Here is a 20,875-nt window from a genome sequence, read left to right as displayed (position 1 = left end):
ACAATTAAGATGTAACTTTGAACCGATCAACACTTTAGTTTACTTTTACTATTTGATTTTCAAAACAACATATATTAAATTATACATAATCCTACTAAAAATATATATACAAATTTAAAGCAAGAATCAAACAATATGAAAATAACAAAATTAATCAAAATTTTAATCGGTATAACAAAATATCTTAGTTGAATCGTAAAAAGTAAATGTTATATAATATATCCAAATAATAACCAATAGTCGAGATATTATATATCCAAAATTATATATCTAATTAAAATAACATTATGTTATTTAAAACAAACCATGCATATTGATTACAATATAAATAACAAAATAATTAAAAAAATATTAATAAACTATTATAATGTAAATAAAATATTGTAATGTATTTACTGTATAAATATTTATATCCGTGCACGAGCACGGTCGTCAACTTATATCAGGAAGGTCAATGAACCAAACAGAAACATTAGTTACACTAAAACATGTTTTTTCCTCCAAAGGGTCTTTAACTGAATGAATGTAAGGCTGTTTTAGAAAAGACGGAGAGACATTTTGAGTTTGTTCTGTTTCCATTTCGGAAGTGCATAGAATTTTGGTTTTGTCATTTCGAATCTTTCTTGGAACTCTTTCTCAGTTAAGTACGCCTGAAAAGATAAAAACATTGCATTGAAGTACAAGTGTTACTCGTATATAATACTAGATCTAGATTTACATATGCGATTGCAGTATTACCTCTCTTCTTGTTGCATCTATATCTGTCACTGGCTCCTGAGAATCAACTCTAAGCTGTTCGTACGAATACGCAAGTGACTCTACACTAAGATCAACATTGATTCCTCCCAATGGATTCTCTTTAGATATGTCTGAGTTGGAGCTTGTAGATCCTGCATCGAGACACAATGTTTTGATATGAGATTTAAAGCATCAAAGAGCTTAGATGGCAATTATAATATTGAGAAATCCAAAAGAAACGTTACCATTGTTTGTATCATCCACTGAAAGAGATTCCGAGAAAAGCTTTTTCACAACTGGAGTGGAGTCACTGCTGCTTTTTATGTCTTCTGAAGAGCTCAGACTTGGAAACTTTTCGCTGGAGCAAGATGATAATGATACTCCTCTCTCTGATCCGTTTGACCGACTTCGCGAACCACGTGATGCGTTCTCCTTTGAGTCTGATCTCCACGGGCTTCCACTAGATCTCTGAAAAAAAAACAAATGTTTGGAGCGACTTAGAAACACGTTGGTCATTTCTTATATTTGGCTAGTGTATGATCATATGGTATTAAACCATCGGTCTTCTTTCAACTGTGAGGACTTACCTTAGTGAATGGCTCCTTTCCTTTCAGACTAGCAAGCTTCCTTTCAAATGAATTACCATGCATCTGCAATATGTTCCCATATGCACATTATTAGTGGAAAATTCAGTAGACTACTTACTATCAAAACATTTTGGAATCTCCTAACGCTCTGTTTGAGGCGACTTAAAGATGGAAGGAGATGCTTTACGTTGGCCTTTTCAGGAACCCAATCAAAGAAACGGGTGAAAAATGGTGGCTCGTGGCCTTCTGTGACAACATATACAGGAGTCCTCACTGTTAAACCTTCCTCCAGAATGTCCATTTCTAGAAATTTCTGCAATATCACAAGTAGAACAAACTAAGAACACATACAAAAAAATTAGAATCTCATATATATATATTGGTGGATTATGTCTCTAATTATATGCTTAAAGGTCATGTTTTTCACCGAAAAGAGTTGTCCCAAAATAATACAGACAAGGCATGTGATTTTCTGATTTTATTCATACTAAAATATTAGCCTAACTCTGCTTGATGTATGCGCAGAACACCAGAAAAACAGCAAACATAACACGTGGAAGATCAAATAAAGAGGAAACTAACCAGACCAAGAGTAAGTGCTTGTTGCTTCGACTTTATGTTTGAGTTTAGTCCAATCCAGACATAAACTTCAGTTTGGCAGTCCAGCAGTAAGACATCTTCAGTGGTTAAATCGTCTTGCACAAAATTGTATATTTCCTTCACCTAAACACATACAGAGAATGTTAGTCCGAGTTGATCTATAATCGCTTCGAAGATAGCATTAATACACAAGTGAATCGTTACCTTAAATACATCTGGAGAGAAGATAGCATTAAAACCAGTCATGGACCACTCTAACGTTAGGCTCATAACACAACTAAACAGTAATATAATAAGGCAAATGCAAAGAGATGTTTACCGTTACCTGAATTAGAGGAAAAAGTAAATAAATGTGGTTCTTCTATTTGTTTTCTCATTTCCTTTTCTTTAGGGTACTCTGCCTTCCCACCAAGCAAATCCCAAAACGTGTCTGGTTCACTTCCTTCCCTCGTGGACATGGGTTGCCTAGACGGCTGCGGGGATGTAAAAACCAAGACAACAGATTTGTTACTAGCAAATCTAAAAAACAGAACGCATGTATGTCAAAGGTTACGAACGCATGTATGTCAAAGGTTACGTACATCAATGAAATATAGCATTCTGTCAAGAACATCATGATCAGAATCTGAGGTACGGTTCCCAATCCAAGTAAAGACGGAAGCTTCGTGTTGTAAAATGTAACAGTGGGATGAGTTTAAGGAGGTTGCTGCCTGCAGTTGGCACGATTATACCTTAGCTTAACAATAAGTCAAGGACCCCAAGACATAAGCAGAAAGTAGAGGAGGAGGACCCACTAGATTAACTTGAATTGCTTGCATGCTCCTTGAGCTTGTCCCTTGAACACGAAAAAGAGAAGCCTTGCTTTCACCTTCGTTTGCATTCTCCACTAGAAACATTTTGTACCGTTTACTCAAACCACCCTGGATAAGTAACGACATGTAACATAAGTAATCGAAGTAGTACAGTTGGATACTAAAAAACATATTGCAAGCTGACCTTGAAAACAACTAGCGACTGGAACATTGAATAAAAGCGAGCCGGTTCATTGCCCTGGTATATATGACACTGGATGAATGAATGAAACAGATCAGTTGATTTACAGTGTTGAACCAAAAAGAGAATTATTTTTGAAATATGGTTAGGTACTAACCATTACAGATTCACCCTTGGTTGAAGAAACAATGGCACTAGCATTAGATATGGCATCAGCTCTATCTTCCTGAAATGATATTGGCATAGAGGAACAACAACTCACAAAATGATTGGCAGTAAAAAATAGTTGAAAAGAAACAAAACCCAAAAAGCTATACAGCCTGCGCACCTCCATGCTTTCACAACCTATCCATACATATAATAGATATTCGTTTCTTTCATTGTAAGTGTATTTATACTGCACAATGTAGCAATCGCCGCTATATAGCTTTGTCTGGTCATGAATGGAGAGAAGCGAGACATCATCACCATCTACACGCCACACCTGGAATTGGTTTAAGATCAGGCTTCTGCTCACAGATATTATGACAGTTTGGTTATTATGAAGTGTGTACCTTTAGAGCGTCTCGGCAGTTTGTATAGAGAGGTTCATCTTCTGCATCAGGAAACTCCTCCACATCAAATCCCTTCCGTTTGAACATTGCTGCATAACAGGTGTTTTTAGAGTTCGGGTTAGTTATCTGATACAAGTTTTTTAGTCCTCTTTACAGAACCAGAGCAAAACACTATGAAGCAGACCTGCCACTTTTTCTCGGCCTTCATTGTAAAGGCTAGTCTCTACCGTCTGAGGCCACTCATCAAAAAACGATCTGAATCTAGCGTTTTCTAGTCCTTCTGTTAAAAGTACTAGACTAGTGCTCGTCGAGCGTCCCTCCTTTCGTAGAAATTCCTAAGAGCATTGGAAACATTCCATTTTTATGCTCTGTATCAATCATCTTAATACAAACCAAGAACGACTTACTTCTGAGGAAGAAATGGATGTCTTTCTTTCTGTGAGTGATGTGTTTCTTCCCATCCAAACGAATACTTCGCCGTCACAGTCCAGCATGTAGCATTTGTCCTTCTCAAGCGTATCTTTGTTCAAAGAGCTTGTTTCAGTTGGATGTAGATTCCCCCGAGTATCTATCCTGTTTGTTCAAAATGATGGTCTGTCTTTGAAACACATCCTTTTTCGATTAAATAAGGATACATGTTCAACAAAAGTCTTTTACCATAACAGTTTCGCACATGTAGTTGGAGTCTGTTCTTGGGAGGAGGTAGAAGATGAAAACTTTGGAATGGGAGCATAACCACCAAAGAAAGTCCAGAACTCACCAGCATCTGAATCACCTATAAGCTTTCCATCCTCTACAAGATACTAAAAAAAAAAATTAGCTGCTGCTTTTGTTTCAGTCTTTTTAATAAGTTTCTTAAGAGGAGGAAAAAATATCTAACCGATAGTGGCGACCTGACATCTTCCTTCATGCTTGTTATCCTTTATGTATTCCACAACCTCCAGGGCTTTAGCTTTCTCCTGAGTGCTTGAGTTGCAACCGGCAAATAGGAACACTTTTGATGCGGTATCGAGAACAAACACATCGTCATGGTTCAGTGATGACCGTAGAAAAGGGACCTTATGAAATATGTACAATAATAAAAAAAAACATTAATGAATGATCTTGAAGCCTAAGACATGTCAAGCCTCATTATATACAGCATAAGAGTTCATACCTCTTTAACACGAATAGCATGGTCCCCTTTGCACATTAGTAAGGTGATAGGGTATGTCTCTTCGGCCAGACCAATTTGTGGTGAATACTTCCCTTCGACGGGTATGATACAAGGTTTGAAGTAGGAGAGGAACTTCTCAGTCTCTTGACCTTGAACTTCACGGTATTGCACCGTACAACAACCAAGTGCTGCGTCTAACTCTAGTGCTTTGTCAGATGCCAAAACTGAGTCCACCTTCAGATTAAAAAAAAAGGTAAAAGATGTTAATACGCTATCTTCAAAACTACCAGATTCCAAAATCAGCATATCTAACAAGAAACACCAATCAATACAAGTGAGCAGATAAACCTCAGTTGCCTCATTTCCAAGCCAATAGTGAATGTCATACTGAGGAGATCCGATCTTTCTCAAAGCCGTCTACACGTGACGGTCAATAAAATCATAAGAAGTAAGTATTATTAGGCACACACCACTTCAAATTTCAATTCGAAGACAGAGATACAACTTACGCTGAGAACAAGGTAAGCATTCCCGGAGTGGAATCTTCCTAAAGAAGACTTGGGGATAGATATAAGCTGATCATCATAGATGCACCAAACCTCCAAGCCACTAAAAAAACGGTACAAGTATAAGAGGAAAAAATAAAAGAAACTATCTTCTCATGGATCTCATTAAAAAAAAAGAAGCGTACCCTTTAGTTCCAACACCTTGGAACGCTGAATCAATGTCTTTGATTATCCTAGACATTTTGTTCTATCATTGTCCTACAACAAAGTGTAACGCTTAATGAATCTGAAAAAAATATCATAAACCAAAGAGAAGAAGAAGAGGAAACATCAATCACACAACAAGAACAACAGTGTTGTTCTAACAAACGGCGTTACATTTACGTTTTCTTTTTTCTTTTTTCCTACATATGCACGCAACCTACTCTAACAAAACAACTTTGTAAATTAATTTCCCAATTTCTATAGGAAAAACGAAGAATAAGATCTCTTACAAGAGTGATGTTGAATCAAAACGTAAATAGCAAAAAAAAAACAGAAGTAGAACACTAATTAATTACTACCAATCAATAGAGAAACTGGAGATGATTGTTTAGATTTTTTGAATACTTACAGAGATGAGGGCGGACGAAGGAAGAAGGAGAAGAAAACAAGAAGAAGTTTCAAAAGCTGTAAGGAAGCAGCGGCCAAACAAACAGATGAAGCAAATAATTATAATTCCTTTTTTATCTCTGCTGCATGCCACTTTGTGGGGGCCCCACCACAAGGTTTCATTTCAAAGTAGACATAAAAACGCGCCTTTTTGCAACCCAGATATACATATGTTTATATAGATACTGAGATTAAATATATTAATATATAATAATTGGCTGGCATATATAAATTCATAAGATTTGTTGCCTAATTTTTGTTATTTTCATAATATCCATACTTTCATTAAAAAAATTAAAATCCGTACTAATTTTGAGAGATTTTATTGACTTTTGTCATTTTTTGTCAATACTTTGTCAGCATTTTGTTCTTTTTGAATTATTTCAACACAAAAATAAAAAGATGGAAAGCTTTAGAAACAATGATTTTCACTTTTTATACTTGATCCAAGCCTTTCACTGGTGGAAAGTATCACAAGATCTAGGACAATGTATCTAATGATCTACTCAAATTGTCTTTTGTAAAACTCTAGTGTAAACCTTTTAATCATAAACGTTGAAAAAAATAGAGACAGCCAACCAACAAACTTTACTTCAAAATCCAAGGTGGATGGAGGAACATACCTCCAAGAGGATCCCTCCAGGATCCAATAGATAAAGTCTAGTTTTGATGATGACAACACACAACGAGCACTCATTGGCTGGTGATGGTTCTTAACATTCCCAAATGTTGTGATTCAACAAACTATCAAAGGTCAACAATGATTAGAAAAATGACAGCACATGTCCACAGTTCTGGTAACTCTAATGGTACAAGAGAGAAAGCCCATATATCACTACAGTGATGATCATGATATGATTGCAGTACAAAATTTTGACAACGAAGACAACCTGAAATTTTCACCAGAAATCGTTACAAGAACACTGCCCATTTCTGAAATGATGAAACCGATACCGGTCCCTGACTATGATCTCTCTGTCATAGAGCTGAGATATCAGCTTAGCAACTGAGTGACAATCTCCACACACCCTTAGGTTCTTAATCACCCGAATCGCCTTAGGAGCCTCCGTTGATATCAGCCCATAACAAATCGCCAACTTCTCACTATGCAGATTCAGAGACTGCTCCTTCATCTCTTCTTCATCGATGATCTGCAAGACCTGTGACATCTCTGGCTCATAGCCATTCTCTTTCAACCTCTCCATAACCTCGTTTAACTTCCCGTACACTTTCTCACACATCGGGTGCTCGTTGTCTCCAGAAAGAAACTCGTGGATCGTCCCATCTATCTCAATCGAACTGCATCCTGGCTCTTTCTTCAGTCCGGTGACTCTCATGTGCTTCCTCAGCTCAGAAACGCTTTCCCATTTCCCAGACTTTGCGTATATGTTCGATAACAACACGTGTGCGCCATCGTTCCTAGGTTCGAGCTCAAGCAAACGGGTACAAGCCATTTCAGCAAGACTCAGATTGGCATGGATCTTACAAGCTCCTAGAAGTGCTCCCCAGACAGAAGCACTTGGAGGAATCGGCATCGCTTCTATGAACTTCACAGCTTTTTCCAGATAACCGGAGCGGCCAAGAACATCAACTATGCAAGCGTAATGCTTGTCCTCAGGGACAATACCATAACTCGATTCCATATCTCTGAACAATGACTCAGCCTCGTCCACCAAACCACTATGGCTACAAGCACAGAAGACATTGGTGAAAGTCACACCATTAGGCTTCACATTAGCCTCTTGCATTTTATAAAACATATCCAAGGCTTCGTTTCCACATCCGTGCATCGCCAAACCACCAATCATTGCGCTCCACACAAACACATCTCTCTTCTCTACAGAACTAAACACCTCACGAGCCTTTTCAAGATCCCCGCATTTAGAGTACATATGAATCAAAGCACTCGTAACGTAAAAATTCAACCTAATGCCGTGCTTTTTGATGTAGCTATGGATCCATCTACCTAACTCCAGTGCCCCTACCTGAGCACAAGCCGATAGAGTACTCACCAGCGTGATCTGATTCAGCTTTATGTTCTTCTGAAGCTGCAGCTCATGGAACACTAAAAGCGCCTCGTTAGGTTTCCCATTCTGCTCATAAGCAGATATAAGAGCGTTCCAAGCAACAATATCCTTCTTAGGCATGGAGTTAAGAACCTCTCTAGCCGCTTCGTAGTCTTCCAAAATCGCATACCCATCAAGCATCGTCGTCCACGTGACGTTATCCCTCTCCTCCATCGCATCAAACAGCCGCTTCGCGTCCTCTATGCTTCCACACTTTGTGTACATATCAAGCATCGCATTAGCCAACGTCAAGTTCACGCTCACTCTGTTTTCTTCGATATAACGACAAACCCGCTTCCCAAACTCAAGATTCTGCGTCTTCGCACAAGCGGACAAGACACCAACCATCGTGACGTGACTCGCCTTAACATCCTCCTCCGACTCCATCTTCTTGAACAGCTCCAAGGCCTTATCCGGAGAACCCTTCTGCACAAACCCTGTAATCATCGAGTTCCAAGAAACCACGTCCTTTTCTTGAATCGTGGTAAACACTTTACAAGCCGAATCCAAATCACCGCAGGAGAAGTAACAATGTATCAGAGAATTCGCCACGAAGACATCGCATCCGACGGATGATTTAATCGCCATCCCGTGAAGGGATCGGCCCAGGGACGAGGAGGAAACTTCCGAAGCAGCTTTGATGAGGAAAGGGAAAGTGTACTTGTTGGGACCGAACTGGCTGTCGGAAACCATGTCCAAGAAGACCAAGATGCTTCGGGCAGGATCAGGTCCCGAGGCGTGAGCGCGGATGAGTGTGTTCCAGGTGAAGGAGTTTGGTTGGGGAATTTGATCGAACACCTTGCAGGCGTAATCGAGACTCGCGAAGGGGGAGAGGGCGGAGATGGCGAATAGCTTGCTGGCTGAGTAAGGGTCGTCGAAGAGGAGACCGGTACGGACCATTTGGGCGTGGATTTGTTTTAGCTGTCGGAGGTTTGAACATCGGTCGATCAGGGAGATAGTGTGGCGGGAGCGTTCGTTATTGGTGGTTGGTTGTTTGGGATTGGAGAAGGTTGGGTGACGTGGCAGTGAGAGAGGTTGTGATGTTGAGAAGCTAGCCATGGCTCCGTCTCCTCTTTGGTTAACTCTTTGCCGAGTACGAATTATAGAGCAGAATTGGGCCTGCAACCGAACCGGTTTTCTGGTTATTGGTTAATCGAAGAAAAAGGTTACCGTATTTTACCAAAAAATGGTTCAGTTTGGTTGTTGATTCATTTCAGTTTTAGGTACACAAGACCAATATTAACAAACTTTTTGGTACAAATACAAATATTTTGCAGAGCTATGAGTGTTAACATGTTGGAAAAAAAAAATTAAAAATGGGCTTAGAGATTTTTTATACTTTTGTAAGTCATCGATATGATATGAAACCCCACATTTTCTTCAGCAACTTGGTCATTAAACAAAGTGAGAAACAAACAGCAGTTGTGTATCTTGATTATGTTTAAGGCCATTAGCTAGATAACAACCTTTGAGGACTTATTTAGCCGAGTAACAGAAAAATGACACTTAACACTATTCTCATACCGTAGCCTTCCATGCAACTAAGGCAACATCAACAAACAAAAGAGTTTTCAAAGACAAAAAAAAACTAAGCTAAAAGCGAATGCATAGGTTTAGAAGTGAACCATTGTTGGCTAAAAACACAAGACAAACGCATCATACAAGTTGGAAGCCGCTTGTCTCATTAGTCATTCATAAACTTAATCTTCTAAAAGAAACAGGACATACCTACAAGAAATGCATACTAACAAAACATAAAACCTGATTCAAAGGGTAGCAGCAATAGCATAGACGAATTTGTAAGACTTTGGGACTGTAAGCACAGCATCGAACCACTCTACCTTTCCCCAAACCCCATCACCGCTGCTGCGCGTTTCCAGCGAGATCTCAGCACACCAAATCATCTTCTCCTCACGCGAACGCACATGCTTATCCCAAAACACCACCAACTTACCACCACAACTTTGAACTAAATAAACATTGCTATAGCGGGGAAACTTAGGCAGTCCTTCCAAACCTTGAACTTTCCTCCAAAGATCTGATTCCACGTAACGGTTAGACCAAACTAGCTTTCCACTGGATGATTCATAGCGATAGAATGTTTTATCTATCAAACAAAGAGTATCACAACTCTCCAAGTGCGTTGTATACTCCTTTACCCTTGCAACCACAAGCCACCTACCAGTCCCAGTCCCAGACCCAGACCCAGACCCAGCCGCCGCCGCTACATCATTGTTCTGGTAAGCCCTCCCTTGTAAATCTCTGAGTCTGAATATTTTCTTCTCCCCGGGAGGCACGTTCCAAGTTTGTGTCTGTACGTTAAACACCTGGAGACAGTTGACAGAATCTGGGTTCTCTGAGCCTCCTGGTAAATACATCATCCCAGCGCACTCTGGAAAGGTGTGGGGAAACCTCAGGCTCGGAGTTTCGACCCAAGCGTGGGTTCGACAGTCGAGGAATAAGGCATTGGAAGAGCAGGGGCCAGGGCTGACGGCGTACAGCCTATGACCAACAGCCACGAGGTTCGACCATTCCACTGGAGGAGGAGTACCGAGAATCCGAACCTGACCCAGAACATTACCACTTGTTGATGTTTTCTTCTTCTTTTTCTTCTTTAGGGTTTTGTCGGGTTTCCGACAGAGAGTGAACCAGCGGAGTTCGGGATCATTAGGGAACCGCAAGCACACGTAGAGACAGTTCTCGGTGCGGTTTAGGAGAGATCGGGTCTGGTAAAGCTCCGGCGAAGAGGTGAGAGAACGAAAGGTCTTGGAGACGAGTGAGAGAATCGGGTAATGCAACCTTGAGACGCGGGCCAAGCAGCACAATACTAGCTCCTCTGGAAGTGGCAGATTGGTCGTGGTGGTAGGCTCTATCGCCAGCTTCTTCGACCGTGGCTCTTCACCGGAATCCATGGTTGAGGACGACATTTCAAAAAAAGTTTAGGGTTTTGGCTCTCTCTCTCTCTATCTCTCTTCAAGACTTTTACAAGTACTTGGGCCCGTAAGCTATACGCGCTGAATTTCCGTGTGAGATAAAATAGCCACATATTGGGCTTTGTTTGAATGGGATACTAAGGGATTTTTATGCAATTGTGACCATACGATACGACTATATAAATTAGTTTTGGAGTATGATATATTAATGACACACTAGGTGGACAGCATGCATTTATACAAATTTATAAATTTTATAAATGTTTATACCTATAGTTTCATATAAGATTTATGCTTATGACGACTGGTAATGATATGTTATTACTGTACATATAAATATTCAATACATTATGTATGACTAATGACTAATGTTAAGAAATTAAATTCAATACTATATAGGATCTGATAGTAAGAGAACAATCCAATGGTTGTGGTAAGAAGTACAAAAAAATCCAAAAAGGGATAATGAATTACTATATGTGTCTAAAACAGTTTTTTCTTTGTATTTCATAATTTATTGTTAAATATTTTGTTTCTTATTTTATTTATTTGCTTATTTTATGCATTTTATAATCTTTAAAATAAATATGAAAGTTATAAACAATTATATATTTTCTATATATTTAGTGTCCATTATGATATATATACACTATTATTTGCGAAGTGATGTTACTTATGTGTTCTATTTTCTATTATTTTAGATTATTTTGCCTATTTATCATATTCTAAATAGTTTTAACTTAATCATTAATTTATTTTTCATATTTTTAATAATAATAAGGTTTTAACCGATTTATAAATTTATTGATTTAAATAATATTATTTTCAAAATATATTAAATTTTCAAATTTTTTTAGTTTTTCAAAATTAATTTAAAATCGACTAATAAGTTTTATTCAGCGTTTAGTTTTGTACATTTTCTGATATCTGAGGATGATTTGAATTTTTCTGACATCATGTGTTGTATGTTTTGTTCAATTTGTTTGTGTGCGAAAACAAATGTATTGTTTTTGTCACAATTTCAAAAATCTAAATTGCTGATAATATTTAATGTTACTGGTTGATGTTATTTTTGTTGATATATTAGGTCATGTTGCAGGGTTTTTAAGGTGAGATTCCTAGAATAATATAAGAACATATCTTAACTTTAACTAAAAAAAAAATTAATAATCGTTTCTTAAATATCTTATTTAAGAATCGGTTCTTAGTTTTTTTTAATTAAAAGTTAAGAGACAGTTCTTTATATTACGGTAGAATTCTATTTTAAGAACCTTACAATAAACATGTTCTTAGGAGTTCTAACTGTTTTTAATATCTTCAATGATTGAACTTATTTTTGTCCACCACTGTAAGAGAATAGTTTGATTTGGTTTAGAGACAGAGAGAAGAAAAGAAGATATGCCCTCTCACTAGACAGCCGCCGTAATTAGTGTTTCGGGCCGATGGATTTGGCTCCTACAGCCACCGTCGGTCCGGTTTTACTTTGTCTTTTTACTTTTCTTTGTTTTGCATGTGGTTATCGGCTTTGGCTCTGGAATGAGGAGGCTTTTATAGCTCTATCGTCGCCGGCTTTCATTTCCAGCATCGCATCTTCCGATAGATGGATGGCTGGCGTTTTGACTCTAGAGCTGTGCCGTTTTTTTTTCGGTGGTGGTCGCCGGCTATCGTCTCCTTGAAGGGCTCGCACTGTGTGAAGATTTGTTCTTGTTTATGGTGGCCGAGCTTGGATGACCCAAAATACAGACCCAAAATACAAATGGAAAAGATTGATTTTTCTTTTCCAAAACCAACAAATATTATTTGATAAGAAATTCAGGGAAAACATATCACTTGCACAAAACAATTGAAACATTAACATTATTTTGTAGATAATTAAAGTCAATATATCTATAGTTTTTAATTCTTCTTCATGTGTATTTATATTTCTTTATTTCCAGGTTTATATTAACTCTACGAATTAGGTAACATTAAATAAGAAAAATAAAAAAAATGTGAATGTTACTCCTAAAGTAAACAAAAGTAATATGTGGGTGATTGGTTGAGTTGTATCTCTACTTTAGCTTTATTTATTTTTAAAGCACAAAATTTTACCAATCATGTTGTAGTTTTATTTTTGAAAGTTAAAACCTACAACAAATTTCTATTATTTTTTACCAATCATGCTTTAGCTTTACTTTTAAAACTACAGCAAGAAAATTAAAGCACATTTTTCTTATGTATTTTAGACAAAAACCCTACATATTTATTTTATATGTTGTAGAAAGTGTAAAATGAAGAAAAAATCTATAATATCAAATAAATTAGATAATCATAGTAACATTTATAATTATTTTATTTTAATTTTGTGTGTATTAAAAGTTATTGAAATATTTTAAATAACACAAGTATTATTTACACATCACATCTTAAATAACAGTAAACTTTGATAATTTATAAAATTCATTAATATAAATTATTTTAGTTGATAAAAAGTAATAACAGTAAATTTTAGTTAAATTATTTCTGTCAGCTATCCATAACCGATATCAACTTATCGGCGAATCTATCAATTGCAGCAAACGAAGATCCACCGTCCATCACAGCCTCTTTTGTTGCTTCTGATATCTCTTTCAGTTTCCTCCTCGGTACATCCTCACCGTCCATTAAATATCGAACGGCTCTAGCGATTTCATCAGCTTTCACTATTTCTCCATTGGCCAGAACGTAATCCAAACACATCTCCACAGCCAAACCAAGCTCCTTCACCATCGTGAACGCGTTTAACTGCTGTTCCGCAAACATCGGCCACGTGGCGATTGGAACGCCGTAACGCAAACTCTCAAGTATTGAGTTCCAACCGCAGTGAGACAAGAATCCTCCAATTGCTTTGTGGGCCAGAATTTTAAGTTGAGGAACCCAACCACACACGAAGCCCAGATTCGAGAACCGGTTCATGAAGCCGTCTGGTAAAATTTTAAACGGGTTTGGGTACTCTTTCGGGTCAGTCCGGATCGACCAGAGGAACCGGCAGCCGACGATCTCTAAGGCTTGAGCTATTTCCTTGATCTGAGTTGCAGATATATTCATCAAGCTCCCGAAACAGAGGAACACCACCGATGACTCGGGTTGCTCGTCGAGCCACGTCATGACCCCCGATCTCGCTCCAACGGGTCCAAATCCGGACGATCGTTGAAGCAGAGAATCGGACCCACCGGGTAAACGGGCGGGTAATCACTTATAGGTACACGATCGAAATAACCAAAGGCGTTAGGCTCAATAGATACAGAGCAATTTACCAAAATACCCTTAGCTTCATGAAACCTTTTGGTCATACCGACCCAAGTGTCGTAGGCTTCGCTTGTCAACAGACCAAGTGGCAGAACCTTGGTCGGAACGGGGGTGACGTATCCAGGAACTTTCTCCTCTTCGCCGGAGCTCCGGTCGAACTCCGATTTGACTTGACGGTGTCTCTCCTGAACGTGTTTCACCAGACACAAGAATCCTGCGTTACAAGTGAGGAAAACGTAAGAAGGGAGGTGAAACTCGTTTCCGAAATCCATCAAAGGGACGCAGAACATGTCTAGGACGACTCCCGCGACACGAGAGGAAGACAAGACAGTCGAGACAGCGTCTCTGACCGAAGGAACCATTTTCTTGACGAATTCGAGAATGTAGAACTCGGGAGCTTTTAAGAAGAACTCCGTTGGTGGAGGGTTTTGGAGCTCGGGCAACGTAACGATACGTACGCGAGGGTTTGATTCGGCTAGGGTCTGGAGGGAAGCGTCGTTGTTAGACGGAGGGAAGATTGGTAAACTCCAATGGATGATGGTGATGTTGTGGTTCCGAAGACGGTCGTGGCTGAGGATAAGTTTTACGAGTTCGATAGTGACGAGAAGGTGTCCGGTGATCGGGAAAGGGATGAAGATGAGTTCTGCTTCTTTCTCCATCGCGATGATATAACAAGAAATTTGAAATGGACACGTCTGTGTTTGATGCTTATAATTAGAGTAAGAGTCCCACAAATATATAGTTCAAAATAAATAACCATATGATGAACATGTGGCTTCTGGTGTAGCCACTACCGAGATAACACTACCAAGCATTTATTATTCTCTGAGAATATGTTATGTTGCTAGTAGCATCCATTGTGGCCAGATAACATTTTTGTTCATTGATATGTTTGAAACATAAAGAATCAAAGAATTTTTAATGTTTTTTTCCAAGTGTCCTATACTCTTTTAGCCTTGCGAATCAATTCCAGTGACCAAAAAAGTAAGGCCTTACGTTATATTTTGCATTGCTTTTACAAGATTTTTCCATCTACAGCTGAAAGATAGATTGTATTTTGCCACAATCAGGAACTTTATTACTCTAAAATCTAAAGAGAAACGAATTATCCTATACAGTAGGTAGGAAACACAAAGCAATTAATAGTAAAGTAACTAATCAAAATGAAATATTGATTGAACGACAAAAACTCAAAACAGGTACTGTTTGGTTGATAGGGCTAGTACTGTTTATTTGATAGAGAAAACATTCTATCGCTATGCATCATCCAGTGGGAAGCTACTTTGGTCTAACCGTGGCACCGAATTAGATGTGTGAAGGAAAGTAGAAGGTTTGGAAGGACTGCTTAAGTTTGCCCGCTATAGCAATGTTTATTTGGTTGAAAAAAAAAATGTTTATTTGGTTGAAAGTGGTGGTAAGATGGTTGTGTTTTGGGATAAGTATGTGCCTGCTTGCACGTGGTGGGTCTAAGGACAAGATTGATTTGGTGTGCAGAGATTTCTCTGGAAATGTGCAGCAGTTAAGAGGTTTGGGGAAAGGTAGAGTGGTTTGATGCTGTGCTAACAGTACCAAAGTCTGACAAATTCGTCTATGCTATTGCTGCTACCGTTAGAAGGGAATGGATCAGGTTTTGTACTTTTGTTATGTTAGTGTGCATTTCTTGAAAGTATGTTATGTTTCTTGTAGATGTCTTAAGCTTATTATGTAACTGTGTATTTGATTTCAAACTCTATAGGCTACTCTTAAATTTGACATCATCCCACCGAATTTGTAACACTATTCACCACACCAAATCTTTAAAATATATATTTTATTTTATTTAAGAATATAGTCTAATTATTATTACAACTATTTATTACTATTTATTTCATATTTGTAATTAAACATAAATATACTGCATTATTATTTTAAAATTATTTTACATAATTATTTTTAGTTATTAAATTACTAAATGAGTATTATCATTTTATTTTAAAATGTAGTTAAACTTGTATTACAAACTAATACAAATTTTATTAAAATAAATATATTATTTTGTTAGGTGCTTTTGATATTTAATAGTTTGTAACTTTGAATATAACTAATACTTTTATAAATAAATACATAAAATATAATATTGTTAAACCAAAAATATAAATGTAAATGAAACTTTTAAAAAATAAAACTACAAAAATTTAACAAAAATAATATCTAAATGTCATAATTATTTATTAATCACAAATAATAAAAATTTATTAAAATTAAAAACATCAAATAATATAATTTATTATTTTTGGTGTAGAATTTGGTGTTATTGTTGAAGATGGCAAAAACAACACACCAAAATAACAAATTTGGTGTTGAAATTACACCAAATTTGGTGTCATGATTGAAAATGCATAATTTAGTATTCTCTGGACTTGGAACGATCCATAGCAGATATCAACTCGTCGATGAATCTTTCAATCGCAACAAACGAAGATCCACCCTCCATCACAGCCTCTTTTGCTGCTTCTCCTATCTCCTTCAGTCTCCTCCTCGGCACATCCTCACCCTCCATTAAAGATCGGACGGCTCTAGCGATTTCATCAGCTTTCACTACTACTCCATCTGCCAACACATAATCCAAACGCATCTCCACAGCCAAACCAAGCTCCTTCACCATCGTGAACGCATTTAACTGCTGTTCCGCATACATCGGCCATGTGGCGATTGGAACCCCGAAACGCAGACTTTCAAGTATTGAGTTCCAACCGCAGTGAGACAAGAATCCTCCGATTGCTTTATGGGCCAGAATCTCAACTTGAGGAGCCCAACCACACACAAAGCCCAGATTCGAGACCCGGTTCATAAACCCATCTGGTAAAATGTCGCTAGGGGTCGGGTACTCCTTCGGGTCTGTTCGAATCGACCAGAGAAATCTGCAGCCGACGATCTCTAGAGCTTGAGCGATCTCCTTAACCTGAGTCGCAGCGAGACTCTTCAAGCTCCCGAAACAGAGGAACACCACCGATGACTCTGGCTGCTCGTCGAGCCACGCCATGACCCGATCTCGTTCCAACGGGTCCAAAATCGGACGGTCCTTGAAGCAGAGAATCGGGCCCACTGGGTAAACGGGTGGGTAATCACTCGTGGGTACACGATCGAAATAACCAAAGGCGTTAGGCTCGATACATATAGACGAGTTTACCAAAATACCCTTAGCTTCTTGAAACCTTCTGGTCATGTCGACCCAAGTGTCGTAGGACTCGCTAGTCAGCAGACCAAGTGGCAAAACCTTGGTGGGTACGGAAGTGACGTATCCAGGAACTTGATTCTCCTCTTCGCCGGAGCCCCGGTCAAATCCGGACTTTACTCGACGGTGTCTCTCCGGGATGTGTTTCGCCAAACCCAAAAAACCGGCGCTACAAGTGAGGAAAATGTAAGAAGGGAGCTGAAACTCGTTTCCGACATCCATCAAAGGGACGCAGAACATGTCGAGGACGATTCCCGCGACACGAGAGGAAGACAAGACAGTCGAGACAGCTTGTCTGACCAAAGGAACCATTTTCTTGATGAATTCGAGAATGTATGCTTCGGGAGCTCTTAGGAAGAACTCCATCGGTGGAGGGTTTTGGAGCTCGGGCAAGGTGACGATACGGACGCGAGGCTCCGACTTGGCTAGGGACTGGAGGGAAGCGTCGTTGTTCGACTGAGGGAGGAAAGGTAAACCCCAGTGGAGGATGGTGATGCTGTGGATCCGACGACTGTCGTGGCTGAGGATAATTTTTACGAGTTCGATGGTGGCGAGAAGGTGTCCGGTGACCGGAAAAGGGATGAAGATGAGTTCTGCTGCTTGCTTCTCCATCGTGTAGAATTCTATATTGATTTAGAAATAAACGTATTTGTTGATGCGTATAAGCGAAGTTAAGTAGAGTGATAGTACGTCGGACAAGTAGTTAGAAATAAATAGGCATATGATTATAACATGTGACTTGTGTTTGTGACTTTCTCAGCCATTCGATAACAGTGTAGAATTCTACGATAATATGGCAAATATATGTGATGTGTGTGTGTGGGACTTTCTCAGCCATTCGATTAGATTCAGAAAGAGGGTTTAGAATCAAACGTTTGGTGAATCCAGTAAGGGTTTGGGCATGCATGTATCTCTGGATTGAATGGATGAGAATATATCAAACTCAAAGGACTTCTCAAGACTATTTAACCTAGTTTCTGTGGTAAGTTTCTAACTAAGGTTTTTGTGGATTTGCTTTTCTGACTCTAGTTAATCAAGATTGTAGTTACCTCAGAACCTCAGAATTCTTTGTTTTCATCTGTAGCAATGAATGAAAAGATAGAGCTGTATTTCCTCTTCAGCCTTTAAATTGATTTGGTTATTTTGGTTCGTTTTGGGTTGGATAATAATATTAGGAACCAGCTAATATCCAATAAAATTTCAATTCTGAATTTTAGATAATTTATGATAATTCAACAAAAAGTTAGATGTTATAGTTTTGGATTAAATATCGTGAAATTTTGATTAATTTAAATATTTTGGATAAAAAGTATTTGGATAGTTCAGTTCTTTCGGTTAATTCAGATAATTTTAAATATTTCAGATTAAAATATTTGGGTAATTCAGTTTATAGGTAGTATTTTAAAAATATTTGGTAATTTTAGTACTAAATAGAATTAATACTTTTAGGTATATTAATTCTATTTTAGATATTCATATATCCATATAATTTTTTGGTTACATAAACATGAACCCATTTAATTATTTATGAATTTAGATTTGTTTCCGGTTTTTGATTCTAGATTTATATGCTGATGCCTAACTAACATTGTTGAACTTTGAAAGAAAGAAAGATGTGCTTCTATCAAAAATTGTTTTTTTCTAGAGATTGAATCCCCTATATATTAATTGAGAAACATTTGAAAAATTGTAACCTCAATATTGTAATAATTAAAAAAGACCCCAATGCTTAGGTGTCACTCAATTAGATAGTCAATTACATTCAATTGAAAAATAAGTAGGTCCACATTCGATTTTCATATGTTGCTAGATACATTTGTTGGTCAAATAATATGATATGATGATATTATATGATATTTATAATAGAAGCATTTATGATTGTTCCGCTAGATATAATTACTATTTTATTTTATTTCCTTAAATAAAACCTACGGAATTACCATAATGATTAATATATATATGACAATTAATGTTTCTAATAATAAAGATTTGATAACAATTTATATCTCCTCCATCATTTTTTGTTTTATTTTATATTATTAAAATAAATTAAATAATCGAATTAGCTATAAAATTAAAATTTAGATTTTTTCGTATATGTTATATTTTGAATTTTTAAAAATGACAATAAATGACTAAAACTATTAAAATTATTATGTTAAAAATTAATGATCAATGGTTTAACATTTTATTATAAAAAGATACACATGATTTTAAACCCACATTCGATTTTTATATGTCGCTAGATACATTCGATTTTTATATGTCACTAGATACATTCTTTGGTCAAACTATATATGATATAATATGATATTTACGATAGAAGCATTTATGATTGTTCCGCTAGATATAATTACTATTTTCTTTTCTTTCTTTAAATAAAACCTACGAAATTACCATAAATGACTAATATATATATATAACAATTAATGTATCTAATAATATATATTTGACAACAATTTATATCTCCTCCATCATTTTTTTGTTTAATTTTATATTATTAAAATAAATTAAACAATCGAATTAGCTATAAAATTAAAATTTAGATTTTTCGTATATGTTATATTTCAAATTTTAAAAAATGACAATAAATGACTAAAACTATTAAACTATTATGTTAAAAATTAATGATCAATGGCTTAATACTTTTATTATAAAAAGATACACATGATTTTAAAACCATATGAGTAAAAAGTATCATTTAATAATAAAACAAATAAATATATAGATTAAACTATATACCATATAAGATTACATAAATATTTTAATTTCAAAACTTTCAATGAGTTTTCAAGAACATTTATAAATTATAAACTTATTAAATTTTCACATTGAAAATTTTGTTATCAATGATTTAAATATTTTGTTATAAAACGATATAAATGATCATAGAACCGTATGATTGTGAAGTTTCATTTAATAAATAACTATATAAAATATAATATATAAAATATATTATTCTTAGAAAAGTAAATTGGTTCATCTTAACTTATATTACACTTTTTATTAAACTAACTATCGAATTGATAAATAATGTACAAAAACAATCTCGCACTTTCCTTAAATAAAAGCTATGAAATTACCTAATATAATTAACGTATATATGAAAATTAATTATTATGAATAGTGAATATTTGATAGCAATTTTTGTATCTTAGTTTTTTTATATTATTAAAAAATATTAAAAATCACATTAACTATATAATAAAAACATTTAGATTTTTTCTTATATGTTATTTTTTGAATATTTCAAAACGTTTATAAATTATTAGAAATTGAATATATCACTTTGAAAATTTTGTGATCAATAGCTTAATTTGTTTTGTTATAATAAGATACAAATAACTATAAAATTGTATTAACATGAATTTTTATTTTATAAATATTCAAATTAAATAATATATATATTGGATATATCAATTTTATTCGTTCACTTGAAAGCTTTCAAAACTATGTGGAAGACTAAAGTCAAAGTAATTCAATTTTGGAAATAATAAGATGATGGTTCTAAAATCATTAAAATAGTTCTCAATGATGTGAAAGTTAAATATTAAAAAATTGTAAAACATGTTTTTGTAATAAAAATGACTTATTGGCCATATTACAGTTT

General features: G+C 36.3%; 4 protein-coding genes and 1 pseudogene across 5 annotated transcripts; all 5 read right to left on the bottom strand.

Moving 5' to 3' along the window:
* Positions 1-340: 340 nt before the first annotated feature.
* Positions 341-5,883, bottom strand: LOC108812408 (villin-1). 2 transcript variants are annotated; one of them, XM_056990128.1, is made up of 23 exons: positions 5,748-5,883; positions 5,320-5,392; positions 5,138-5,237; positions 4,977-5,045; positions 4,629-4,862; positions 4,353-4,530; positions 4,130-4,265; positions 3,880-4,045; positions 3,657-3,807; positions 3,473-3,561; positions 3,247-3,402; positions 3,076-3,144; positions 2,922-2,990; positions 2,720-2,845; positions 2,507-2,635; positions 2,251-2,398; positions 2,130-2,140; positions 1,908-2,048; positions 1,513-1,638; positions 1,326-1,388; positions 984-1,170; positions 739-890; positions 341-650 (listed from the first exon to the last, which is right to left on the bottom strand). In XM_056990128.1, exons 2-23 carry the CDS (start codon positions 5,373-5,375, stop codon positions 537-539), a joined length of 2,670 nt encoding a protein of 889 aa, XP_056846108.1. In that variant the 5' UTR covers positions 5,376-5,392; positions 5,748-5,883; the 3' UTR covers positions 341-536. The 2 variants fall into 2 exon arrangements, with proteins under 2 accessions (XP_056846108.1, XP_018440163.1); XM_018584661.2 differs by having other exon boundaries at positions 984-1,206; positions 5,748-5,882.
* A 591-nt stretch (positions 5,884-6,474) lies between these two features.
* On the bottom strand, positions 6,475-9,076 carry LOC108812410 (pentatricopeptide repeat-containing protein At2g29760, chloroplastic). Its single transcript, XM_056990129.1, has 2 exons — positions 6,676-9,076; positions 6,475-6,529 (listed from the first exon to the last, which is right to left on the bottom strand). The coding sequence occupies exon 1, from the start codon at positions 8,908-8,910 to the stop codon at positions 6,685-6,687; it is 2,226 nt and encodes a 741-aa protein (XP_056846109.1). The 5' UTR covers positions 8,911-9,076; the 3' UTR covers positions 6,475-6,529; positions 6,676-6,684.
* A 385-nt stretch (positions 9,077-9,461) lies between these two features.
* On the bottom strand, positions 9,462-10,896 carry LOC108811573 (putative F-box/kelch-repeat protein At4g39600). The gene has a single exon (XM_018583635.2). It carries the CDS (start codon positions 10,776-10,778, stop codon positions 9,618-9,620), a length of 1,161 nt encoding a protein of 386 aa, XP_018439137.2. The 5' UTR covers positions 10,779-10,896; the 3' UTR covers positions 9,462-9,617.
* A 2,263-nt stretch (positions 10,897-13,159) lies between these two features.
* On the bottom strand, positions 13,160-14,919 carry LOC108810771 (UDP-glycosyltransferase 71C2-like; annotated as a pseudogene).
* Positions 14,920-16,296: 1,377 nt separating this feature from the next.
* On the bottom strand, positions 16,297-18,144 carry LOC108807383 (UDP-glycosyltransferase 71C2). Its single transcript, XM_018579663.2, has one exon. It carries the CDS (start codon positions 17,875-17,877, stop codon positions 16,435-16,437), a length of 1,443 nt encoding a protein of 480 aa, XP_018435165.1. The 5' UTR covers positions 17,878-18,144; the 3' UTR covers positions 16,297-16,434.
* Positions 18,145-20,875: the final 2,731 nt, after the last annotated feature.

Source organism: Raphanus sativus, chromosome 6, assembly GCF_000801105.2.
Source record: "Raphanus sativus cultivar WK10039 chromosome 6, ASM80110v3, whole genome shotgun sequence".
Taxonomy (NCBI): domain Eukaryota; kingdom Viridiplantae; phylum Streptophyta; class Magnoliopsida; order Brassicales; family Brassicaceae; genus Raphanus; species Raphanus sativus.
The sequence above is the reverse complement of the archived record's forward strand: the minus strand, read 5'-3'. Positions and strand labels throughout refer to the sequence as shown.

What these genes read in the sequence shown, in the direction of transcription:
- LOC108812410 (XM_056990129.1), bottom strand. Translation starts at nt 8,910, where the DNA reads ATGGCTAGCTTCTCAACATCACAACCTCTCTCACTGCCACGTCACCCA.
- LOC108807383 (XM_018579663.2), bottom strand. Translation starts at nt 17,877, where the DNA reads ATGGAGAAGCAAGCAGCAGAACTCATCTTCATCCCTTTTCCGGTCACC.
- LOC108811573 (XM_018583635.2), bottom strand. Translation starts at nt 10,778, where the DNA reads ATGTCGTCCTCAACCATGGATTCCGGTGAAGAGCCACGGTCGAAGAAG.
- LOC108812408 (XM_018584661.2), bottom strand. Translation starts at nt 5,375, where the DNA reads ATGTCTAGGATAATCAAAGACATTGATTCAGCGTTCCAAGGTGTTGGA. An exon ending in AAGCACTTACTCTTGGTCTG is followed by an intron (nt 1,639 to 1,907) that starts GTTAGTTTCCTC and finishes GTGATATTGCAG; the next exon opens with AAATTTCTAGAAATGGACAT. An exon ending in TAGATGCAACAAGAAGAGAG is followed by an intron (nt 651 to 738) that starts GTAATACTGCAA and finishes TTATCTTTTCAG; the next exon opens with GCGTACTTAACTGAGAAAGA.